This window comes from Phoca vitulina, unplaced genomic scaffold (assembly GCF_004348235.1).
Source record: "Phoca vitulina isolate PV1807 unplaced genomic scaffold, GSC_HSeal_1.0 scaffold38, whole genome shotgun sequence".
In the NCBI taxonomy this organism is placed as follows: Eukaryota; Metazoa; Chordata; class Mammalia; order Carnivora; family Phocidae; genus Phoca; species Phoca vitulina.
In genome coordinates, this window is record NW_022589741.1 from 13,050,219 (window position 1) to 13,071,708 (window position 21,490).

The following is a 21,490-nucleotide window of genomic DNA, read 5'->3' on the forward strand; positions in this document are numbered from 1 at the left end:
GCCGTTCTTATTTGAGCCTGTTGCAGGGCACATAGCATTGCATCGTCTGTCCCCTCGCCTGATCCTCTCTTATTCCTTTCTGTTTGGGCCTCCTTGGGAAGGGGGCTCCACACACTACCTCCCTCCTAGCAGCCGGGCCTCGCAAGTCCCCGACCCTGAATGAAGGCCCTCAGGGGCCCAGGTTCCGACTGATGGGCTCCCGCTGCAAAATCGGCAGGGAAGTCCCTGTCCTCCGGCCAAAGGCCCTGGTGCCCGCCACCGGGGCTGCCCCAGGGATGTCCCTCCTCCGCCCCGCACCCACTCCCATCCTCCCAAAGAAGAATTTACAGTTTTCGGAGCCCGTTTTATTGTTTAAAAATCATAACTGCAGCTTCAAAACACACGCAGCCCAACACAGACATCCCGCTTTGGAAACGTTTATTCTAAGAACCCGATGGACGGAAAGGGGAGCCCCGGGAGGGGTCCCTCGGGTCCGGGGCGCGTCACTGGGCGTTCAGCTTCTTGGTGGCCTCATCGACGGCGGCCAGGAGGCTGGCCCTGAAGCTCTCCAGCACCGGCATCAGGCCCTGGCGGAGGTCCTCGAGCGCGGGCTTGGCCTTCTCTCTGAGCGCGCTCAGGTGCTCGCTGGCCTTGGCGTGGTACTCGGTCAGGGTCGCGCCGCCGCCCTCCTTGAGCGCCTGCAGCCGGGCGGCCAGACGCTCCCGCAGCTGCTCGCTGTAGGGGGCCAGCTGCGCGCGCAGCGCGTCCACGTGGGTGCGCGCGCGGTCCCGCAGCTCCTCGCCCAGCGGGCTCAGCTTCTCCTGCAGCTCCTGCAGCTTCTGGCGCGCGCCCTCGCGCAGCTCCGCGCCCAGCGGCGCCACCTTCTGGCGGTACAGCTCCACCTCCTCGTGCCACTTACTCTGGAACTCGTCCAGGTAGGGCTGCACCTTCTTCTTCACCTCCTCCAGGTCCTTGTTCATCTCCTGCCGCAGCACCTCTGTCTCCTTTTCCAGGTTATCCCAGAACTCTTGGGTGACCGGGCCGATCTGTTCGCGCAGCTTGGCCACCGTGCTGCTCAAGCTGTCCCAGTTGTCCAGGAGTTTCAGGCTGAAGGGGCGAGGAGGGGAGAGCGAGGGGCTCAGGGGTGGCCTCCCCGGCACCCCGGACAGCCCCGGAGCTGCGGGCCTGGCGCCCCGGCCCGTCTGCGGTGAGGCCCGAGCAGCACCTGTCCCTGCTGGGCATCAACCCGAGGGGCCGGAGCCCGGCCTCGCTTTCCCCACCCCTCTCCTCCCCCAGGGCAGCCTCCCGCGCACACACCACCGCTGGGTCCCACGGTTCGGATGGACTGAGGAGCTAGGAGAGACAGAGCTGGGTTGGGTGCCCTGTCTTGTCTGTCCCCAAAGCTGGGCCTTAAGGACCTCGTCACTATACGTGGAGTCCATCCTCCTCTCTGGAGACGGCCATCCCTGTTGCTGGCCAGGAGAGGAGGAGGGAGCTAAGAATCGGAAGGGGCTTGTCGCACTCGCAAGCAGATGGCGGTGCTGTGATTGCTGACCCCGCAGCCCCTCGCCAGGGTGCTACAGATCTTATTCTCCCTAAAATGGGTTCTGAGATGCTGGTTATTTGGGGGATCTCATTCCTGCTTGGGGATCCCATTCTGGATTTTTCCAGGCCTTCTATGGGGCCCAGGAAATAGCAGGTGGGGATTTGGCCAGTCTGGCTACATCTTCCCACAGGCCTCTCTGCCCAGCAGGACCGGCCACCCCTGCCCCTGTCCCCAGCCCCCCGGTGCCCCAGCCCCAGGTTGGGTCCATACTTCAGCTGTTTTCCCAAGGCGGAGGCTTCAAACTGGGCCACATAGTCTCTGCCGCCGTCTTTGACTACGTCCACATACACGGTGGCTAAATCCTTCACTCGATCCCAAGGCGACTGGGGTTCATCTTGCTGCCAGAAATGCCGAGCCTGGCTCCCTGGAGGTGAGAGGAGAGACCCAGATCAGGCCAGCTCCGGACTGGGCTCAGAGCTGAAATGCCAGGCTTGGAGGCAGGGGCAAGGGGATGAGTGAGAAATCCTGTTCCCTGGGCTCAGGAGGGTGGCCCACAGGGGCTTAGGGAGAAGCCCCCCCCCCCCCCCCGCCAATGGTTGGCTTCCTAGGTTGGGGGACACCTACCCGTGAGGAAGAGCACGGCCAAGGTCAGCACCACCGCTTTCATCCTGAAGGGACGTGGGTGACCTGGAGGAGAAGAGGGTCCCGGCTGAGTGGGCCAGGCCTCTAGTGTGAGGAGCCCAATGCCCCCCCACTCATTTTAGCCAGGAGTGGAGGAGGCAGGGCACAGAGTGGGAAGGGGTCTCGGTACCCAGAGCCCCGCATGGGGCAGAGACTAGAGCCTGGACCCCAGAGCCTGAGCCTCCGATGCCCAGAGCCGGGGAGCAGGCAGCTGCACTTACCTCGAGGACTCCAGCAGTCTCTGAGCTGCCCACTCTCCCAGCCTATTTATGTCTCCAGGCAGGGGCTGGGCTGGGAGGCTGATAAGCCCAGCCCAGGCCTTGCTGCAGCTCCCTGGTCCTGGCCATGTGGAACTTAGAGTTCAAGGATCAGCTCTGTCCCCAGGGCCGGACAAATAGAGTGGGCAAACAGGAAGCTGCGGGGGCTGCAGGGCCAGGGATCAAGGGTTCAGGCGGGGGCCAGAGGGGGTGGGTGCAGGCTTGCAGGCCCTCAGGGTCGGGGTCATCTGCACCCATGGCTTCTCCTAGGGGGGATGTGTGCCCACCATTGTCCGCCATGCGAGTGCAGCCGGAAGCAAGAGACACCGGCTGGCCAGGGATGGCTGGGACTCCTCCCCTCGGGAGATGTCCTCCCCCACCGTCCCCTTGCATTCCAGGGAGATCACTTTGCCCCCACCCTGGCCTTCCCCTCCAAAGGCAGCAGACGGTCTTCCACCCAACACCTTTTGTCCCAACAGGTCAGCAGACCTTTCTCCAGGCTCTCCCAGACCTCCCAAAGCCTTACGCTCACCCGAAGGGGACTGTGGGGCCAGGGAGTGGCCTGGGCAGAGTGGAGAGGGCTTCGTGGCTCCCAGACTGAGACTTCCGGGACCTCTGACATTTCAAAACAAATTCTAAAAACCAACACGGAGTTGCCAGCTTTTGATTTTGTCATGTAAAAACGTTACCCACGGTCTCCCCATCCCCCCCCCAAACCCCACCCGTCTCCCGTGACAAGGACTTCACAAAAGAAAAGATCTTTTTTTAACGTCACGAAAGGGCATCATGTCAGAACAAAGGGCAGTCACTTAAGTGAATCCATGTATCTTTGCACTGTCGGTGTTTACATGTGGGCGTGCACAGTGAGAGTGGAGACCAGACTTTAGGGGTCCCCGGTGCGGGGGCGGGGGAAGGACCTCTGCAGAAGGAGGCCGCAGGAGACCTGGTTACTCACTTCATTTCGCCTCCCACTTGCAAAATCCTGGAGGAGGATCTCGGGCCAGTTAGGTCATCTCTCTGAGCCTTGGTTTCCTATCAGTAAAATGGAGACAACAATGGCCTGGGCTGTTGGAGGACCTGGGGAGTCGTGTAAATAAGTGCAAAGTGCTGTGTGCTCAATGGTGTTTGCAGCGCTGCTCTGCAAGGGGTCTCCTGGAAGGCCTGGCACCTCCAGCCCCAGCTCCCTGATGGGCCCTGAGTCACAGAAGCTGTGGAGGCCCAAGCCGAGAGGACTGTGAGATCAACTACTCCAGCCTCTCCCCTCCCTGCCATCTTACAGATGAGGAAACTGGAGGGTGGGGACCAAATTTGCCCTACGTCTCTGGTCTCTCAGCAAGTGAGAGGCAGGGCTGAACTTTGCACGCAGGGCTCTGGATGTATAGACCCAGGACAGAAATGTGCCCTTCACCGTCTACCCAGGAAACTCCCTACTGTCAGCCAGGTCCCAGAGCTGCCGGGCCCCGGGCCTCCGCCACTGTAGCCAGTCTCCTGTCCTTCACCGCAGATAAGAAGGCTTGGGGCCGGACAGCCTTGAATCCCAGCTCTGCCCCTTGTTACCTGTGTGGCCCTGGGCAAGTTATAGAACCTCTGCCCTCCTCAGTCCCTTATCTGCTGAATGAAGACAAGGATGGAAAACCCCATCCCTAGAGTCACGGCAGGGGTGGTGTGCACGGCAGGCAGACTAATACCCCTCCCCCCCAAAGATGTTCAGGTCCTAAGCCCTGGAACCCGTGACTTCGCAGATGTGATTATAAGGACCTTGAGATGGGTGGTTTTCCTGGATTATCCAGGTGGGTTAACCCGATGTTATTATGGTTAAACCCGATGTCAGCACAAGGGTCCCTAACTATACGAGAGGGAGGCAAGAGACGTGGTCAGAGGAGACAAGGGGACAGCAGCTCAGGTCAGAGCAATGTGTAGGGGGCCGTAAGCCAGGGGGTGTGGGCGGCCTCCAGAAGCAGGACGAGGTGGACACAGATGCTCTCCTGCGGCCTCCAGAAGAAAGGCAGCTCTGCTGACACCAGGATTTTAGCTTTGTATGACCAAGTATGACCTCTTGGGACTTTTGACCTCTAGAACTGTCCTGAGATAATAAATGTGTGTTGTTTTAAGCACTGCATTTGAACATCTGTGGCAAAACCGGAAGGTAGCTGGCACTCGGTAACTCTTCTGTGTCCCCGAATCCCAATTTCTGGCATTCTCCCCATTCTTGCTCCCAGTGAACACACTTGCCCTCTCAGACTGGAGCTAGGACACCGGCTTCTGGAAACAGATGTGGCAAGGACTCATATTTTCTCTGTGTGGCCCTGATTTGCAGCTGCTGGGATTTGGGACGTCTGCTCCTGGACCAACCCAGCCACAGAGGTCCACGGGGCCCTGCAGAGAGGAAGCCGGTCTCCTTGAACAGTCTGCCTGGGCTGCCACTTAGCCAGCCCAGCTTTCTGCCTGTGGTGTAAAGAGCTGGGGAGGTGGGGGGTGGGGAGGCTGGTCCCCTCCTGGGGCCAAGAGAGGCTCCTTTCTTTCTGGGGGTAGAGCTCGCCCCAGCCAGCACACGGGGGGAGTCTCAGAAGCTTACTGGTTGGACTCCAAGCTACCCGCCATTGTTATACTTTGGTTTATTACTGAAACGATTATTATGGTTAAACCTAATTCCAACATTTGTGTAGTTCCTCAGTGGCCAAAGCATTTCCACGATCATCCCTGGAAGGCCCAGCAGCCCGGTATTTTTGCTGTTGTCTCGTGTATGAGAAGAGCGCCGCTCAGGGCTGCCAAGAGCTGCCGTGGCTTCCAGCCGTTAGCACTTGGTGCTCTCAGGCCACCAGCAGCAAGGCCCCCGGCGCCCCTAGCCCGTGTGTGCCGATCAGGGGCTTCTCAGTTTCCCAGCTCAGGGATCTGAAGGCATCGGCCTAGGGAGTGCTGTTGATAGCATCCTCACAAGCAAGTCTTTTTCACTGTACTTGTTCACTAGTGTGTCTGTCTACTCCGTTTCGTTGTAAGATGTTTGCCTCAAACTAGCTCAAGCCCCTCATTACTAGGATTTTGGAGGGGAAGGAAGGCTTTGTGCATGTCAGAATCAGCCCGGGGGCCAGCCTGGGAGAGGCCTCGAGGGCCCACGGATTGCATTAGCTGCTTAGCAAAGGCCCACCAGTGTGGGCCCTTAGTCCCAGCACCCTCTTTCCTTGATCTTGGGACTCTCCAGAGTGACCGCTTCTGAAGAGGGTCACCAAGGGCCCGACCCTGCCCCCCCCCACCTGCCCCGGACATATGCTGGACAGCTGCTAGCTGATGCAGGAGTGGATTTTGTTCAGAATGATTAGCCACTCATTTCACAATTCCCGTCCCCATGTCATACTGGTCAGTCTACACCTGGGAGGACTCTGTCCCCTGCGACGCTTGGCACATAACAGACACTCAACAAATATTTGCTCGATGAATGACCCTGGCACGGGAAGGGAACGGTCACTGGGACGGTAAAGGGGCATCTGAAGCAGCGGGCCTTGGGAGGAGCCCCAACAGTGACTAAGTCTTGAGGCTCTGGCCTTGTATCAGAGACCCCGCTCAGGACGTTTGAACGGAGAGACGGGAGCCCTGGGGCTGGGACGGTTCAGACAGAGCAGGGGAAGGAGCCCCCGCCCCCATGTTTCCTTTTCGGCAATTGTGTCGCAGCTCCTGGTGACAGAGCCCCAATTTAGGCCCTAGGGCAGGGCCCCGTAACCCGCCAAACGCGACTCTCTCCTGCCCTCCGGCTCAGGAGACCGAGGTGCAGGCCGCTCCTCCGAGGCCCGCACAAGCAGAGGCACATCAGCCCTCGGAGTGCTTGCCTCCGCGGCCGGGGGGCGGGGGAACGGCACAAAGTCAGAAGGAAGGGCCGGGAAGGATCTGCGGCCATGGCTTCTACCTTCTAGCGCTCAGATCTCTGGCCTTCCTCCAGGAGGGCAGCAGCCTCCTTCCCCTCGAAGCTCATCCCTCCTCTGGCCCAAAGGCGCCGGGGCTGATGTCACGGGGGTGGTACCACTGCAGAGGTGGTTACGAGATGTGGAAGGCACCTTCGGGTGCCGCTGCGTGCCTCCAGAGACGCTCACTCAAGCCCTCCAGGGGTGTGTACACACTCAGACGATTTCTAGGAGACCCTTCTTCGAAGGCTCTTTCTGTTCTAAACCGTCCCGCAGTGACCTTCTAGTCCACCATGGGTGCCGACGCTTTCCTAAGTTCCCTCTTCCTACTCTTCTTTCTACAAACCCAGTATTTCCAGCTTCAGTAATCTTTCTTCACAGGAGCACCTCAACCAGCTCGCTCTTAGCCAGGCCTGGGGCCATGCTGGAAATTCCACCCTGCCCTCTGGAGTCCTGGTGGGAAAAAAGAGGAAAGCTAGAAATGTTCCGTCCCAACACTTATTTGGCAACCCCATCACTGGGCTGATTGGGGTCGCTTCGCCAAGGCCCCAGGTCTTTGAGGACCTCCTTCCACTCCTTGAAAAGTACCCTCCCAAGGAGTCTGTTTTCCCTCTGACTCGGTACACTGAAAGGCTCCCTTCTGAGGGGGCAGAGTCCAAGCTGGGTGATTGGGGACACAGTGTGGGCCGAGTTCAGGCTTCTAGAGAATGCTCCTTGACAAGGTGGAGTGAGATAATGGATTGCTCAAAGCTCCACCCTATGCTTAGTAGGCCTCTTCAGCCTCCACCCTCCACCCACCTGGATGCTTCTCCCAGCTAGACTCTGAACCACAAGGCAAACAGTTTATCAACATAAGATCGCAATCAGGTTTTTATTTTCACAAACCCCTACTGTCCAACCAAGGTATTAAGTTGTAAGTTTGTAAGTTGCCCACCAGGGGGAAAAAAAAAGACTAGAAGTCTTAATGCCACAATTTGGGTCTGGAGATCTTTTTAATCCATTTTTAGTTCAACATAAATGAGAAAGAAAAAATACTTCTGACATTTTCAAAGAGCAGAAATAGGAAATTATATTCATATACATTCAACATACACGGCGCATATCGGTTACTACGATACAAAGCAATGATCTTTTACAAGTGTAGTTCGCAAGATGGCACGGTTAACGGGCTCACTGGCTCTCACCCGGGGGTCGCTGGCAGGGGGCAGCCTGTTCTTCCATCCACACAGTACCATGTAAACAGAACAAGCTGAGCGCGGGAGCAAGGGGGCGGGGGGCGGGTGGGGGTGCTGGGAGCTGGAACAAGCCCAGAGAAGTCACGGTAGCTGTTCGGGCCTTCGGGGTCGCCTCCTTCTGGTGGGAGCTGGAGGCCTCACCAAGCGGAGGGGAGATTGGGGACCATGGAAATGTGGACAGATCCCGAGAAGGGCTCTCGCATTGCAGAAATCCACTCGCAGGACCTCAGGTCCAGGAGCTGAGCTGCCAGAATCCGTGAGGACAAGCTGCATGGGAATCCTGTCAGCAACATCAGGACGGCCATGCTGGACACCCGCTTTCTTCTGTGCAAATTCAGGGTGAAAAACTAGGAGCAGACGGGGGACCCTTCACTCTGCTTTCCCAGGAAAAAGGATCAAGAGTCAGAATATTGAACATCTCCTTCTTGCTTTGACGATCAGAAGGAGACGGACCAGATGCTGTCAGCCCCCAGCCGGCAGAGAAGACTTTGGTTTCTAACAGTGAAGAAACACAAAGAGAGCGGCCGATGATTGCGGTTACGTGCGCACTGTTTCCCGGGGGTGGGGGGTGGGGGCGGGGGGCCACGACACCTGTCACTGGCACAGGTAAGAGCTGCTCACAAGTACACCGTCTACATAAAATACTTGGAACAGAAGGTGCAAGTCACAATTCAAATAGAACAGAATCTGGTTAAACATTTCTCTTTTAAACAAAAATTCCTTTTGTTTTTATTTATTAATAATAATAACAATAATAATAACAATAATATCAACATATACCCAAAACAATTCCTACATGATCAAGAATTAAAATAGGCGCTGGGGATGCCCGGGGAGGAGGAGAAGGTTAGGAGGGAGGCAGGGCCCACGACAACCTCCGGTTCTTCCTGCCTATGTCAAAGAGGCGGACGGGGAAAAGCGTGTGCGTGTATGTGTGTGTCTGAAGAGCCACCCGTGTACAGCACAATATAAAGAGAGAATGACAGGTGACAAGCATCGTGTACCACTGCTGGGTGTTCAGTCTGTGGGTAGGACCCGCAGGATGATAAAAGCAACCAACTTTCCAGGTTGTAAGAGGGGAGCTGAGTTATACACCAAAGAGAAGGCTCCCACTGAGACGTTCTGACTGGCAACCGCTCAAGGCCAGGCCACCCTCGGCCTCCATGCGAACGGTCTGATGCGATTTTGGCCGGGCCAGACACGTTTTTCATGGGATCCCAGCAGTAAAGAGCTTCCCAGCTTCCTTCCAGGCTTGGGGGTTCTTTTTGTTTGTTTTTTGCTCTCTTTCTGGTCTCCAAGTGCCAGGGGCCGTCACCCCTTCTTCTCTCCCTTTCCCTAACCACTAAGATTCCAGACTTGTTGTCTGTTAGTATTTGCCCCTGTGGATCAGCAATGCAAAGGCATGGAGGCTGCTCTGGGGGTGGAGGCAGGGGAGGGGCGTGGCTCTGGGTCTCTGGCCTCGGAAGTTTTAACTGCTTTGTTCCTCTGTCTCAACAAAGGAAAGAAAGGGGAAAAAAGAGAGGGAGAAACAAAGAAGAAAAGAGAGAAAATCACCTCCAAAAGAATACATACCAAAAAAAAAAAAGAAATCAAACCAAAACCAAACCAAACCACCAACTCAAATATACCAAATACACATCCACAAAGGGTGGCAAACATGGATATCCTGTTTATTTCCTTGGTGACTTGGTCATACAAGTATACATGGCAAAACCCCCTCAGAACCCAAAAGAACCGCACACTGATGAACCAATGTGAGGTAAGGGGCCACGACATTCTGGGTGGACAGAAACACAATGGCAATTTGGCGCAATGCTGCTAGATACTGTTGGTTTAAAGTCAACCTTCTCATCCCCGCGCTGTACACAAACCTGCAATGGAGCAGACACAGAGGATTAGTGTGCAGCAAAAGGCTCGCACGTTCACTTGAAAACTTTCACAACATGCGACCGGCTCACTTGACCTCAGGTATTTCAAGAGGGTTGCCACGCTGAGGCCCGAAGATGGGCTGGCCAGATGGCTTAACGTGCACTCACGGGCTTCTGTCAGAGTTTTCAAAGAGGAGCCATGCTCTACCTCCTGTGTGTTCAGGCAGGACTCCTGTTTTCTACCACTGACCTCTGATCGCTCCCCTGCCTGGGATAGTCTTCCACTTGCACCACAGCCTTGGAAACTATGGCCGGACACGTTTTCTTGCTGGGTTTCCTGCTTCGGGACTGAGGTCAAGGACTGTCTTCTCCTCATTACCGCGGCCAGAGGTCCCCTGTCCTCCGAAGCCCCAGCTCACTTCCTGTTTCTATGTTTCCACGGCACCCTCAACGTGTGTCTTCGCCCCGTAATAAACCAAGGGACTATGGCCAGCATGCGTTCTGTATGCGCCCTACCCGCTGCCCGGAAGAGCTGCACAGCTTCGTCTGACAGGGCAGGAAGAGGCGAAGACCAAGGGGTTGGGGGGAGTGGTGCCAAGTTCACGGGCTAGCCCGCACAAAAGGAAGGCCCGGACAGATCAGGGGCTGGCACTGGGCCCAAGGGCTGGCTCGGCCCTGGCGGGCGATACTCACTCTCCGTTTGCTGTTACACGCCTGCCTGTTCCATGCTGAAGGGGACCTCGGGGTGCTTGTAGGTGAGCAGGATGTCTGTAATGCACGTGGATGGGTAGCAAGAGGAGTTTAAATGCTGGCTGCCATCAGTCAGGTCTGGGTGCTCGTGACCGACTAGACTCTCCCTGCATTCTGCAAGACCAGAAAGAACACATGAGATTTGCAGGGAGCCGGGGGGTGGAGGTGGGAGGTGGGCAAGGGGGAGAGAGGAGGAAGAGAAATCGGAGCCCCCTGGAGCTGGACTCCCAGGCCTGAATTCTAGCTCACAGCGGGCCCTCCATGTGCTCAGTGGCTGTGGGCTGGGCCAGGATTCTTCCCGTACCCTCGCCGGGTTCCACTTTGCCCCGTTCCTTTACTATCTCCCACCTCAGGCACTATCAACCCCTGCAGTGTGGAAGCAGACAGAACTGCTCCTGCAGGAAGATTTACCTCTTGAAGGGAGCTGGTAATCCTACCGCTAGTAGGCTCAGGCGATGTTCTAAGCACTTTAAACCCACTAAGCCAATTAAGGCTCACAGCACCATCTAGAATCTAGGCTCTATGGTTTCTGCCACTTTATGGGAGGGTCCTCCCAGGCCAATTTGGCTGGCCACATCGTCTGGCCACGATCAGAGGCCAGTGGTAGAAAACAGGTACACTGACCGGCCTGGCTGGAGTCATGCCACCTCACCTCAGAAAGGTGAAGTGCCTCGTCCGTGGAGCCTGTAAAGGGCAAAGTGAGGATTTCTTGCAGACCTGTCCATTCCCAAGAGCCTATGCTTTGTATCTGTTATGATACCCTCCCTTTACTGGTGCCAAGGAGAGGGAGACACAGTCCCTTACAACACAATGCCCTCTAATCAGAACTAGAAAAATAGTTACTAAAGCAGTATCTCATCGAAGCAGTACAAAGACAGATGTGATACCCCGCACTCAACCAGAAGATACTTTGTGCGCTCATTCTCGATGCAGAGAAGTGGGAAGGGCTTTGGGTGCAGACCCTTGGGGAAGCTCTGGCTCCCCATCTTCCCGTGAACCCTGTCTACAGAAGAGGAGAAGAGTCACTAGTGAAGAGGGGGAGGGGCGCCCCATGCATAAGGCCCCTTACCCTCATTTTCCCCATCTTGAAACTGCTGGCTCCCCATGAGCGAGGACTGACTGAGAACCGCGTCCGACATCCGGGCAGAACTGAGTGCCTTCCCAGCCACGAGACTCATTCCCGGCAAGCTATCCAGCTGCACCTGCAGAAAACAATCAGGAAAAGAAGTCAGGACACCAGAGAATGGGCCACTCTCGGGGGACCCCCAAAGACAGTGGTTCCCTCGAACAGAGCGCAGGCAAAGGGCAGCCTCAGGCACCCCTCCCAGGCTGGACCACCCAGACTCCCTTCCTCCACGGTGCCATCCAAACGGGGAGGCTGAAGGGGTGACAGCGCAGGAAGCTGCCTCACCTTCCCCCGTGGGGTGGGAGTGGGTGGGGGAGGACACGGCAAACCTCAGCTGGTGGTCACATGCCCTTGGCAATGGCATGGCCTTCCAAAGCCAGGTTTCTGACCTATCCCCAGTGCCCGAGGACTTGGTCTTAGGACAGCGCTCCACATCAGCCCCGCCCAGCACAGAGCCACAGTCCCAAGTGGCTACCGAGCACCTGTAAGTGTGACTAGTGTGCCTGAAGAACTAAATTTTTTCAATTTTATTTCATTTTAAATACACGTAAATCTGGCGGGCCACCTGTGCCTAGCTGCTACCGTATTAGACAGTGCTGCCCTAGGAAAGCAAAGGTTTCCGGAGCTAGATTAGTTCCCTTTATCTGAATAAGTTCAGTGGAGCTGTCAGAAAACTAACCAAGAGCCTAGGGGTTCATCTGCTTGGGCTGGAGCTTAGATCGTTGGGGGAGAAGTTCAAGAACTCAGCCCAGAAGGAACAGAGAGCAACTACTCTTGATTCCTCAGTCTAAAGTTGGGAGCGCAGATTCGACTAGTCTGTGAGGCTGATTCAAAGACATGCTTGCATAGTTCCCAGAGGTGCTGGACTCTGGCTGAGAAAAACAGAAGGGCAGATGTGACCCCCCATTGCTAAGTTCTGTTGTCAAGGTGGGACTGGTAGGATCCCACTTCTGAGAAGCAGGAGGGGGCCAACATACATAAGCATCATCACTGTTCTGGATCGTGTGGTGTCTCTGGAGGGTCCGGGGCCTGTGGTGCTCACTGACAGAGGGGCGTGTTGGGTACCCAAGTCCATTGTGATCAGGTAGCTCCATTACTTGTCCTGGAGAGCTTCTATCCATGCAGCTCCCTATGACAGACTCTGAGGAGACAGAGCAAAAGAGGGTCAGCAGATCTCGAGCTTCTCCCAACATGTCAACTCCCATCAAAGAAATGTCTTGCCAGAGGCAACGAGCAATGGTGAGGACCACATGGGCATGATCTGCAATTCCTCAGCCGGCTAGTGATGGTGCTTAGAGGAGCCTGCACCCGGGTGCCAACCCCAAGTCCTATGGCAGCTATGAGCCTCTTTATGGAGGGATCATAAACCCTCCCGAGAAAAACTCCATACAATGGCAGTTGGCTGGATCACATTGAACCTTTTCTTTTTTCTTCATTCCTCTGTCGATTTGACAGTGCTGTGTTTCCCAAACCTGCATGCACATAAGAATCTTTCTTGGAGCTTGCAGGAACCTCTATCCCGGGAGAATGGCCTCTATTCCATGAACACCTTCTCTCTCCTTCCCTGGCTTCCACCTCAGTGCACCAGCCCGGGCCCCTCTTCCACGTTTTGAACTGCTGTCCCCAGCTGCTTCCACGGCTCCTCCACAGTTTATATTTCTACCTTGCCCTCCTCTCTCTTCTCACACTTACTTTGGTAATATCATCTATTTTCATGGCTTCAACTATATTGCCTCTAGGTAAAGAATTACTGAAATGCTCTTTTAATAAGCTCCACATTTGTAATTCCAACTATTTACTAGCTACCTTTCCCTGGAGAGCTAACCGACATCTAACACTTAAACATGCCCAGCTCCAAACTCATCAACACCTCCCACCCCCGGTCCTCTTTCAGACGTAAGTCTTATTTCGGTGCCTATTTTCCTAATCTTCCTGATGTGACCTCATGGGATCCCCCATTGACTCCTTCCTCCTGGTTCCACATCACCTCAAGCCTAAGGAATCTACCGCTGCAATGTTGGTCACTTGAGTCCCTCCCTTGCCAATCTCACTGCTTCCTCCTCTTGCCTGCATTACTAACCCTCCCTCCTCACCATCCCTGGACTGCCACTCTACAAAGATCCATCTTTTCACAGAGTAGCCCACTTTTCACAGCGCTGTCCCAGCCCACTTTCCAGTGAGTACCTCACACTCCTTCTCCCCTACATGCTACCCTCTAGTCAAATGGGAGCACTTGATTTTTCCCCACCCACTCAGGATCCCAAGCAGGTAGCCTCCCTGCTCTCTCTCCCTGGAAATGCTTGCTTCTCCTTCCGTTCCAGCCAATCCAAATCAACTCATCCTCCTAGGTCCATCTCAAACGTTAACATCTTGATGAAACTTTCCCTTTCAAACAGAAAAAGATTTTTGCTTCAAGTGCCAGAAAACTTTATAAAACTTTATTACTCTAACATTATTCCTGACACCATGTTCAACTGTGTATTTGCTTTAGCTGTTCATATTAGCCTGTTCTCTGAGAACAAGAATTGTATCTTATGCATGTCTGTGAGCCTTCAGTGTTCCAGAACACTGTCTACCCCCAGTAGGTATGTAATACTTAGCTCTTTAACGGATATTAATAAATGCTCTCTTTATTTGGGTTGGTATCCTGTCAGAGTCATGCACCCTGCAGACTGGATTTTGGAGCAAAGAGAGTTCGAGAGGACTGAATGCTTCCTCTTGACCAAGGTGGTCAAGAAGAATACCAGGGCCACACCTAAGTTGACAGGACCCTCCTGGTAGCACTTTTGGCTCCAGTCCTTAAGAGCCTGGCACTCGAACATACGTTTTGTTTGCTTGCTTGATTTTTTTCAGTCAAAGCTCCTTGGCAACCACTGGGCTTATCTTCTGATGAACTCTACCTTGGCGAGACCAGGTTTTTAAAAAGTTGTCAATAGGGGACACGGCCCTAACGCTAACCGTGCCATTCCAATGTTTATTTGAATAATGAAAGTAAAATGTACCGCGTGAGTGTTGGGTAAAGGGTTTCAGGTCTCCATATTCAAAAGGTCTCCTACAACAATCGAGGTCAGGCCTGGCTCGGGGGCTGAGGGAGGACGGGCTGGGAGGGGAGCTGACTGACGTGCATGTGGCTGGTAATGCAGCGTATTCCGGAGAACAAGAGGAGGAGGGAGGCTTCCCAGCTGCCAAAGGTGCAGGAAGGCAAGTGAGAAATCTTTTGGAAGTTCTCTGAGCGAAGAGGCCCAAGAAACAGCCAGAAGCCAGTCCTTTTGCTAGTGAAAGCTCAAAGCCAGAAGAGAGGGGACGAGCAAGGAAAGCCTCCGCCAGGCCTCGCCATGTGGGCCAGTCCTCACTCATCTGAGCCCGGCCGCCCGGGGCCCCTCCGCGGGCACAGCTCTGGCGCTCGGCCCACGACCGCCGAAAGCCGCGGGCAGGGTGCGGTGCGGCCCGGGCTCTGCGGTCTGCCCTGCCGGGAAGCGACACAAACACCAGCAGCTGGCTTCTTCGAGGTATTTCCTAGTGCCTATCTTCTCCTCCCTGCGGCTCACACCATCCGCTCACCTCCCTGGGGTTCTTTCCTGCTGGACGCCAACCTCATCCGCTGCACCTGCCTGCTCTGCCCAGGACGACACGAGAGCTCCCCCGTGTAGAGTTCCTCAAACGTGAGGCGACAGCAAAGCTTCCGAAATGTACAGGATCCCGATCTTGACAGTGAGCTCCTTCCCACCTCTTCGAGAGTTTATAGTCACCTTTCCCTCTCTTTTCTTGAACTTCTTTTTATTCCTGAGAATGGCATTTCCCCGAACCCAAACACCCACCCTCGCCTGGGCCCTGCTGCCAGGAAGGCTGCGCTCTTCCTAGGCCTCACGGGGGGGGGGGGGCCAGCACGGCGGGGCCAGCGATTACTTGGGAAACCGTGCAGCGAGCCTTCCGGACTCCCCAGCCTAGAGCTCAGGAGCACAAGCTCTGGGGTCGGGGAGGCATGGGCTTGAATCCCGGCTTCCCCAGGGCTCCCGAGGAGTGGGACGTCGGGCAAGCCGCCGGGCCTCCCTGGGTCTCAGTGTGTCGGTAAAGCGGGACTCACCCCACAGGTCCCAAAGCACTCGGTGCACTGTGAGAGCTCAGCCGAGACTGGGGTCACTTATTATACTCATTCCGGAGGTGGTGGTTCTGAGGGCACAGGGCATACTGAGCCAGCTGGCAGACACAAACAGGAAACCCTGCTTCCAGAATTGTGGGGACAATTTGTCCATATGTACGGGATCAAAGGAGTTACAGACACTTTAACTTTCAGAGATTGGTTTAGGAGATTGGCTGAATTTCCTCTGGTTTAGGAGAGACAAATGCAAGTTAAAAACCAGATGAAAACAGATTAACAGGAGTTAGGCGACAAAGCTTCCGTATGATGCACAGGCCAAAGCGCCGGCAGGACTGGCACCTTCGGCTTGGCAGACAGGCGTGCGTGGTGCAGAATGGGAGGCCCGGAGGCCTGCCGGGAAGAAGGTAAGCCCGGGAATCAGAACACTCGACGTCGGGGTCCAGCTCCATCCCCGACAGTGCACGAGCCTGGCTCCCACACGTAATCTCAGCGATTTCCCTGTATCTGAAAAATGAGGGTTGTTGGCGGGCTCCAAAGACACCACAGGTGAAAAGCTCTTGAACAAGCTGTGAGGGATTACACGAGTCAAGTGTCCTTTTTAATAACAATGTTGCGTCCTGAGTCTCCAGTCCTTTGTGACACTCCACAGAGACCTGCCGACCCGTGGGAGGGGTGTGCGGGGGGACAGGTCAGGCGACTAACCTACTGACCGAGGGACAGGAAATCCAGGCTCCAGGCTGTGGTCCCTTCTGCCTCATGAGCAGCTAGAGGAACGGTGATGCTCACCGAAGGCGACAGAAATAACGGGGGAGAGAGGACGTCCGAGAGCAGTGTTCTCGGGTACTGACCAAAGTCAGGCGGAGAGAGTGCAGGGGCGGCCGTGCGATCACGCGGGGGGCACATCCCCAGAGGGCCCCGTGCACACTGCCCCCCTGCCCTGGGGACTCCGGGGGCGGCTTGCACAACTCTCTATTGAATCTGTCAATGTTGACTCGCCCTTACTCATTTACTGGGCTCTAAGAGAAAAGGAGAGCAAAAATGCCATGTGTGCCTATTCCTCTCAAAAGCTCTGAGGGGTGAACCCTCCCGTCCTGTCATTGTTTCACCCCTCTGTGAGGCCTGGGTCCACAAATATTGCTGAAGCTGATGAAGCTTGGGGGGGGGTGGGTGGAGGATGTGGTTTCTTTGTGAGTTCAGTTGATAATCTCACTGTGTAAACCCATTATGCTGTTGTACTTATTTATTCGCAAAGTAAAAAAAAAAAAAAAAAAAAAAATCAAGTGTACCAACAGCACAGAAGGGAGATAAACCTTCTTTCTCGTTCTGGAGTGGCAGGCAAGGGCGATCACAGGCAGCATGGGGCATGGACAGTGCTGGAAGCTTGCCACACTCGAGACACGCCTCTGGCATGTTGTGATCTCGGCGCCCCGGCAGGGCCTGGCCCCGCACTGATTGGTAGCAGGCGGCCACAAAGGAAATAGGACTATAGCGGACTGTCACCACTGATCCCTGTTCTTCTAGCCTTACGAAATTTTAGGAAGATCTCACTAGCTCTATTCCTTAATAATTACACCTCTTACAGCACTCATTCTATAGCACTTCAGGCTAATGCTGTTTCTGAGCTTGTCTTCCTTCCCCCAGCAGAGTGTAAGCCCCCTGAGGGCAGGTTCTTTATCTTTCCATCCCTGCACTCCCCACAGCTCCTACAAGACCATCTTGTGCAACCCAGTCCTTCGGTAAGCTGCTGAATTTGCTGTCATGGGAATAACAGATGAAGGGTCTTGGGACTAGTGTGTCACTACACAGAGATGAAAGGGTCATTCAAGGACAGCGGGCATTCCTTTCTGGCCAAAGAGATAAACAAGCACGAGCCTCCCACACTGGCCTGCAAGGGCGGGGGGGGGGGGGGGCGGAGAGGGGCCTAGCATTAGAACCCCTGTTGGCGAAAGTGACAGCCAATTACCTGGTGGCTCTTTGGTAGGGTAACACTATGAGCACTCAAGTTGTGTTTTGTTTTGTTTTTTATGTTAATCACCATACATTACATCATTAGTTTTTGATGTAGTGTTCCATGATTCATTGTTTGCGCATAACACCCAGTGCTCCATGCAGTACGTGCCCTCTTTAATACCCATCACCAGGCTAACCCATCCCCCCACCCCCCTCCCCTCTAGAACCCTCAGTTTGTTTCTCAGAGTCCATAGTCTCTCAGGGTTCTTCTCCCCCTCCGAATTCCCCCCCTTCATTTTTCCCTTCCTACTACTTTCTTCTTTTTTTTTTAACATAAAATGTATTATTTGTTTCAGAGGTACAGGTCTGTGATTAAAGAACAGAATCATGTCAGGTTAAAGCGGGAAAAGATGGTGGAGCCATGGTTTCTACCGTAAAAGGGATTGTAACATACATATATACAACCAGGGTGGCTGTGGAAAAGAAAGGAGTAACTGAGCTGAGAGCCTCAGGCATGGAGCAGAAGTACTGCAGACATGAATCCCATCTTCCTTCTCTTTGGGGGCATTTAGCTTAACGTGCCCCGTTACACAGATGAGGAAAGAGAGGAGATGTGATGTGCCAGGCCCATGGTCATGGAGGAAGCTCGTGTTGTCTAAGGTAAGGACAATGGGACACCTCAGGGGAAGACGTCATTTTTTTTTTTTAAAGATTTTATTTATTTATTTGACAGAGAGAGAGACAGCGAGAGCAGGAACACAAGCAGGGGGAGTGGGAGAGGGAGAAGCAGGCTTCTTGCCGAGCAGGGAGCCCGATGCGGGACTCGATCCCAGGACCCTGGGATCATGACCTGAGCCGAAGGCAGACGCTTAACGACTGAGCCACCCAGGCGCCCTGGAAGACGTCATTTTTTTTTTTTTTTTTTTTTTAAATAAAGATTTTATTTATTTATTTGACAGATAGACACAGCGAGAGACGGAACACAAGCAGGGGGAGTGGGAAAGGGAGAAGCAGGCCTCCCGCAGAGCGGGGAGCCCTATGCGGGGCTCGATCCCGGGACTCCGGGATCATGACCTGAGCTGAAGGCAGACGCTTAACGACTGAGCCACCCAGGCGCCCCTGGAAGACGTCATTTTAAACACACAGATGTCCACGCCCGCGGGTGACTAGAACTCTTGAGCAGCATGGGGTTCCCCGAGGCCAGTCGTTTCCCTACTGCTTTATCTCACTATACCAGGTCATAAAATCACAGTAATCAACTTGTGGCTTTATTCATTAAAGACAATTGTAGATGGCTTCAAGAGTCACAGAATAGGAACAGATGTTAGAAGGAGACAAGATGAATAGTATTCAAGCAAGAAAAGGCATCCTCTGTGGCTAAGTTAAAGAGAAAGTTTAAAACTAAGGGTTGCTGGGGGATCCTGGGTGGCTCAGTCGGTTGGGCGTCTGCCTTCGGCTCGGGTCGTGATCCCGGGGTTCTGGGATCGAGCCCCGCATCGGGCTCCCTGCTCCGCGGGAGCCTGCTTCTCCCTCTGCCTGCCGCTCCCCCTGCTTGTGCTCTCTCTCTGTGTCAAATAAATAAATCTTTATAAAAAACAACAACAAAAAAAAACTGAGGGTTGCTGGAGGGGAGCGGGGTGGGGGGTGGGGTAACTGGGTGATGGACATTAAGGAGGGCACGTGATGTAATGAGCACTGGGTGTTGCAGAAGACTGATGAATCACTGACCGCTACCTCTGAAACCAATAACATATGTTAATTGAAATTAAATAAAAATAAATAAATTTTAAAAAAGAGTAAGTTTAGAGTCAACTGGGTAGAAAGAAGGAAGAATCATCTCTACAATGTATTAGCAAGCAGGGCAGGAGCTAAGATTACAATTTCTAGAAAAGCTCGTTATCAAAGGTCAGGAAAAGAAGGTTCAAGAAATAAAGGGCTTTCGGAGGGGAAGGTGCTGGCAAAGCCGGTAACGAGGCACAGCGTAGTCCTGAGCTAAAAGCTTTAGGGAGATACTTACTGCTTGATTCTTCCAGAGACCAGAAGAGATGTCTGGAGGGGATAAGGGTGGTGATGGTGGTGGACGGGACAAGGTAGGGAGATGGGAGAGGGAGGACAGAAGTAATGAGAGTAACTCAGCCAGGAGAAGAAGTAGGGGAGATCTGTCAAAAGAAGCACAGAACCGTGAAGTTCTGGCCAGAAGGGAAGGCCTTAGGACTTCCTGTGGCACAAGGCAGCTGGATCTAGATCATACTCTGGATCTTTGAAAACCTCTGCCCACATAGAAACAATCTATAAAATGGGATTTAAGGCCAATTTAATTTTTACTGCTGCTGTGGACTTTGGTTCTATTAATTATCAGACACAATTCCTGTTTGCATTTAAGAGCTGTGCTCCCTTTATGTCTGCATCTAAAATAAGAACATGCTGCATACTCTTATAGAACATATAATTGTCTTAGACTTTAATAAATGAGCATTTTACAGTGGAAAAAAAAAAAAAAAAGAAAACCTCTGTCCTTAGCTTCTACTCCTTCCTTCATGTGCACTACACTTCAAACCCATCAAACCGGCTTGCTTTCCCCCCAGAACATCACCGAGGCCCCCCGCCTGCTGGTCTTTCCCCTGGCTTTTCCCTTACAGCCAAATGGCAAATTCCTCTTCGTCCACCAAGACCCGACTCAAATGCACTTCTTGCTGGAAACCTGCGCCATTCTTCTGACTGAGAACTCTCTCTCTCCCTTCTGGTGCCCCCGCAGCACCCGTACCAGCCGACTACAGTCTGCCTCACCGTAGGCACCAAGGAGACGAGCAAGCCTGCTGGGGGCGGGGGGGGGGGGGGGGGGCCCCGGGCAATTTAGGGGCACCGGGGGAATTAAACCCCCCACCCTTTCTGTACACAGGAGTCACACAGGAGGGAAAACGGGGAAAAAATGAAAATTTTTAAAGAAAAACGTTTCAAAGGGGGTTTCCAGGGGGGGGATGCCGGGGGGGGGGGGGGGGGGGGAGTGGGGAGTGGACGCTGTTTGCTCCGGCTCTGCTCTGTCCTCACTGCCTTGCACACCTGGGACGTGCTTAGTCAGCACCTCCTGCAGGGAACGGGGTAACTCCTGGGCTCACGTGCCACTTAACAGCTGCTGACCTTGGGGGCAAACTACTTAATCTGTGTCTCGTTTGTCTCATTGGTGAAATGGGGACAGGAAGAGTTAACTGCCTTATAGGGTTGCTGTGAGGATTAAATGAACTTGTATGTGAATAGCAGTGGGTGTCTGGCACATGGAAAGCCCTGGAGAGATGTTCGCCATTCTCCTCCTTTTTACACCAACTACAATATGCTAATCTGGTGAAAAGCTTTCATTCACGCACGAAGCTTTTCCTCAGTATCCCTGATACTATCATCCTGCCTCTGCTGGAACACTCCCAGTGACAGAAAGCTCCCAGGCTGCTGCAGCAGCTTATTCTAGAAAGTTCTTATGAAGGTCTTCCACAGGAGTTGACATTTGCTGACACTTCTATCCTGATCTTGGTCCTGGCCCATAATACGGACTCCAGAAAGCCTAATCCCTTGTTCCATGTGGTTATGATGGTTCTCCTTAGTTTCTTTTTTCCTCCCAAGCCTAAACATTGCCAGGTCTGTCAGCCCTTCCACATATGACCTGGTTCTGAAATCTCCCACCATCCTCTGCCCACCTACAAATACAGCAGCCACAGGTGAACACAGTCTGTCTGACTGGTGCAGGCCGCTAAGCCGAATGGCACCCATTTGCTCAAAAACCCAGGATTCTAAACTGTTTTAGGCAAGCACATGTCCCTCCCTAGCCGTGCATTACTAAGCACAACCGGAAAGCACCAAGTCTTCTTCATAAACTGATTCAGAGCAAGGCCTCTGTCCTGCTCTGTTCCATGGGACCTAATTCCCCAGGAGTTTGTGTGTTGACCTTAAAGGACAGGCCAGGAGATGCAGGTAGCTCCAAGAGGGGGAGGATGGAAGATATGCTCGGTTTCAAGATGGTTTATTTTCTGGATAGGCTCATTTTCTGTGATCTATGTTGATGGGATGGATGTCAGTGCAGCTTTTGTCTCGGATGAATGCTAGGATGACGATGGAAG

The 21,490-nt window shown here is 53.9% G+C and overlaps 2 protein-coding genes across 7 annotated transcripts in view; both read right to left on the reverse strand.

Annotated features, from left to right (window-relative positions):
* Positions 1-329: 329 nt before the first annotated feature.
* On the reverse strand, positions 330-2,586 carry APOA1 (apolipoprotein A1). Of its 2 annotated transcripts, XM_032427721.1 has the most exons (4): positions 2,428-2,586; positions 2,150-2,212; positions 1,796-1,949; positions 330-1,086 (listed from the first exon to the last, which is right to left on the reverse strand). In XM_032427721.1, the coding sequence occupies exons 2-4, from the start codon at positions 2,190-2,192 to the stop codon at positions 483-485; spliced, it is 801 nt and encodes a 266-aa protein (XP_032283612.1). In that variant the 5' UTR covers positions 2,193-2,212; positions 2,428-2,586; the 3' UTR covers positions 330-482. The 2 variants fall into 2 exon arrangements, with proteins under 2 accessions (XP_032283612.1, XP_032283611.1); XM_032427720.1 differs by lacking the exon at positions 2,428-2,586 and having other exon boundaries at positions 2,150-2,392.
* Positions 2,587-9,153: 6,567 nt separating this feature from the next.
* The window catches only part of SIK3 (SIK family kinase 3), a 238,493-nt gene continuing 226,156 nt past the window's right edge, over positions 9,154-21,490 (reverse strand). For 4 of the 5 annotated variants that reach the window (XM_032427723.1, XM_032427726.1, XM_032427724.1 and 1 more), the window contains 4 exons: positions 12,313-12,476; positions 11,279-11,411; positions 10,153-10,323; positions 9,238-9,462 (listed from right to left, as the gene is read on the reverse strand). In XM_032427723.1, the coding sequence (XP_032283614.1) occupies positions 10,166-10,323; positions 11,279-11,411; positions 12,313-12,476 (455 nt within the window). In that variant the 3' untranslated portion in view covers positions 9,238-9,462; positions 10,153-10,165. Of the gene's footprint in view, positions 9,463-10,152; positions 10,324-11,278; positions 11,412-12,312; positions 12,477-21,490 lie in introns of all 5 variants that reach the window. The other variant, XM_032427722.1, reaches the window with a different exon arrangement.

Coding starts and splice junctions, on each gene's coding strand:
- APOA1 (XM_032427721.1), bottom strand. CDS start 2,192: ATGAAAGCGGTGGTGCTGACCTTGGCCGTGCTCTTCCTCACGG. Junction 1,950..2,149: donor GGCCGTGCTCTTCCTCACGG/GTAGGTGTCCCC, acceptor TCTCACCTCCAG/GGAGCCAGGCTCGGCATTTC. Junction 1,087..1,795: donor GCCTTGGGAAAACAGCTGAA/GTATGGACCCAA, acceptor TCGCCCCTTCAG/CCTGAAACTCCTGGACAACT.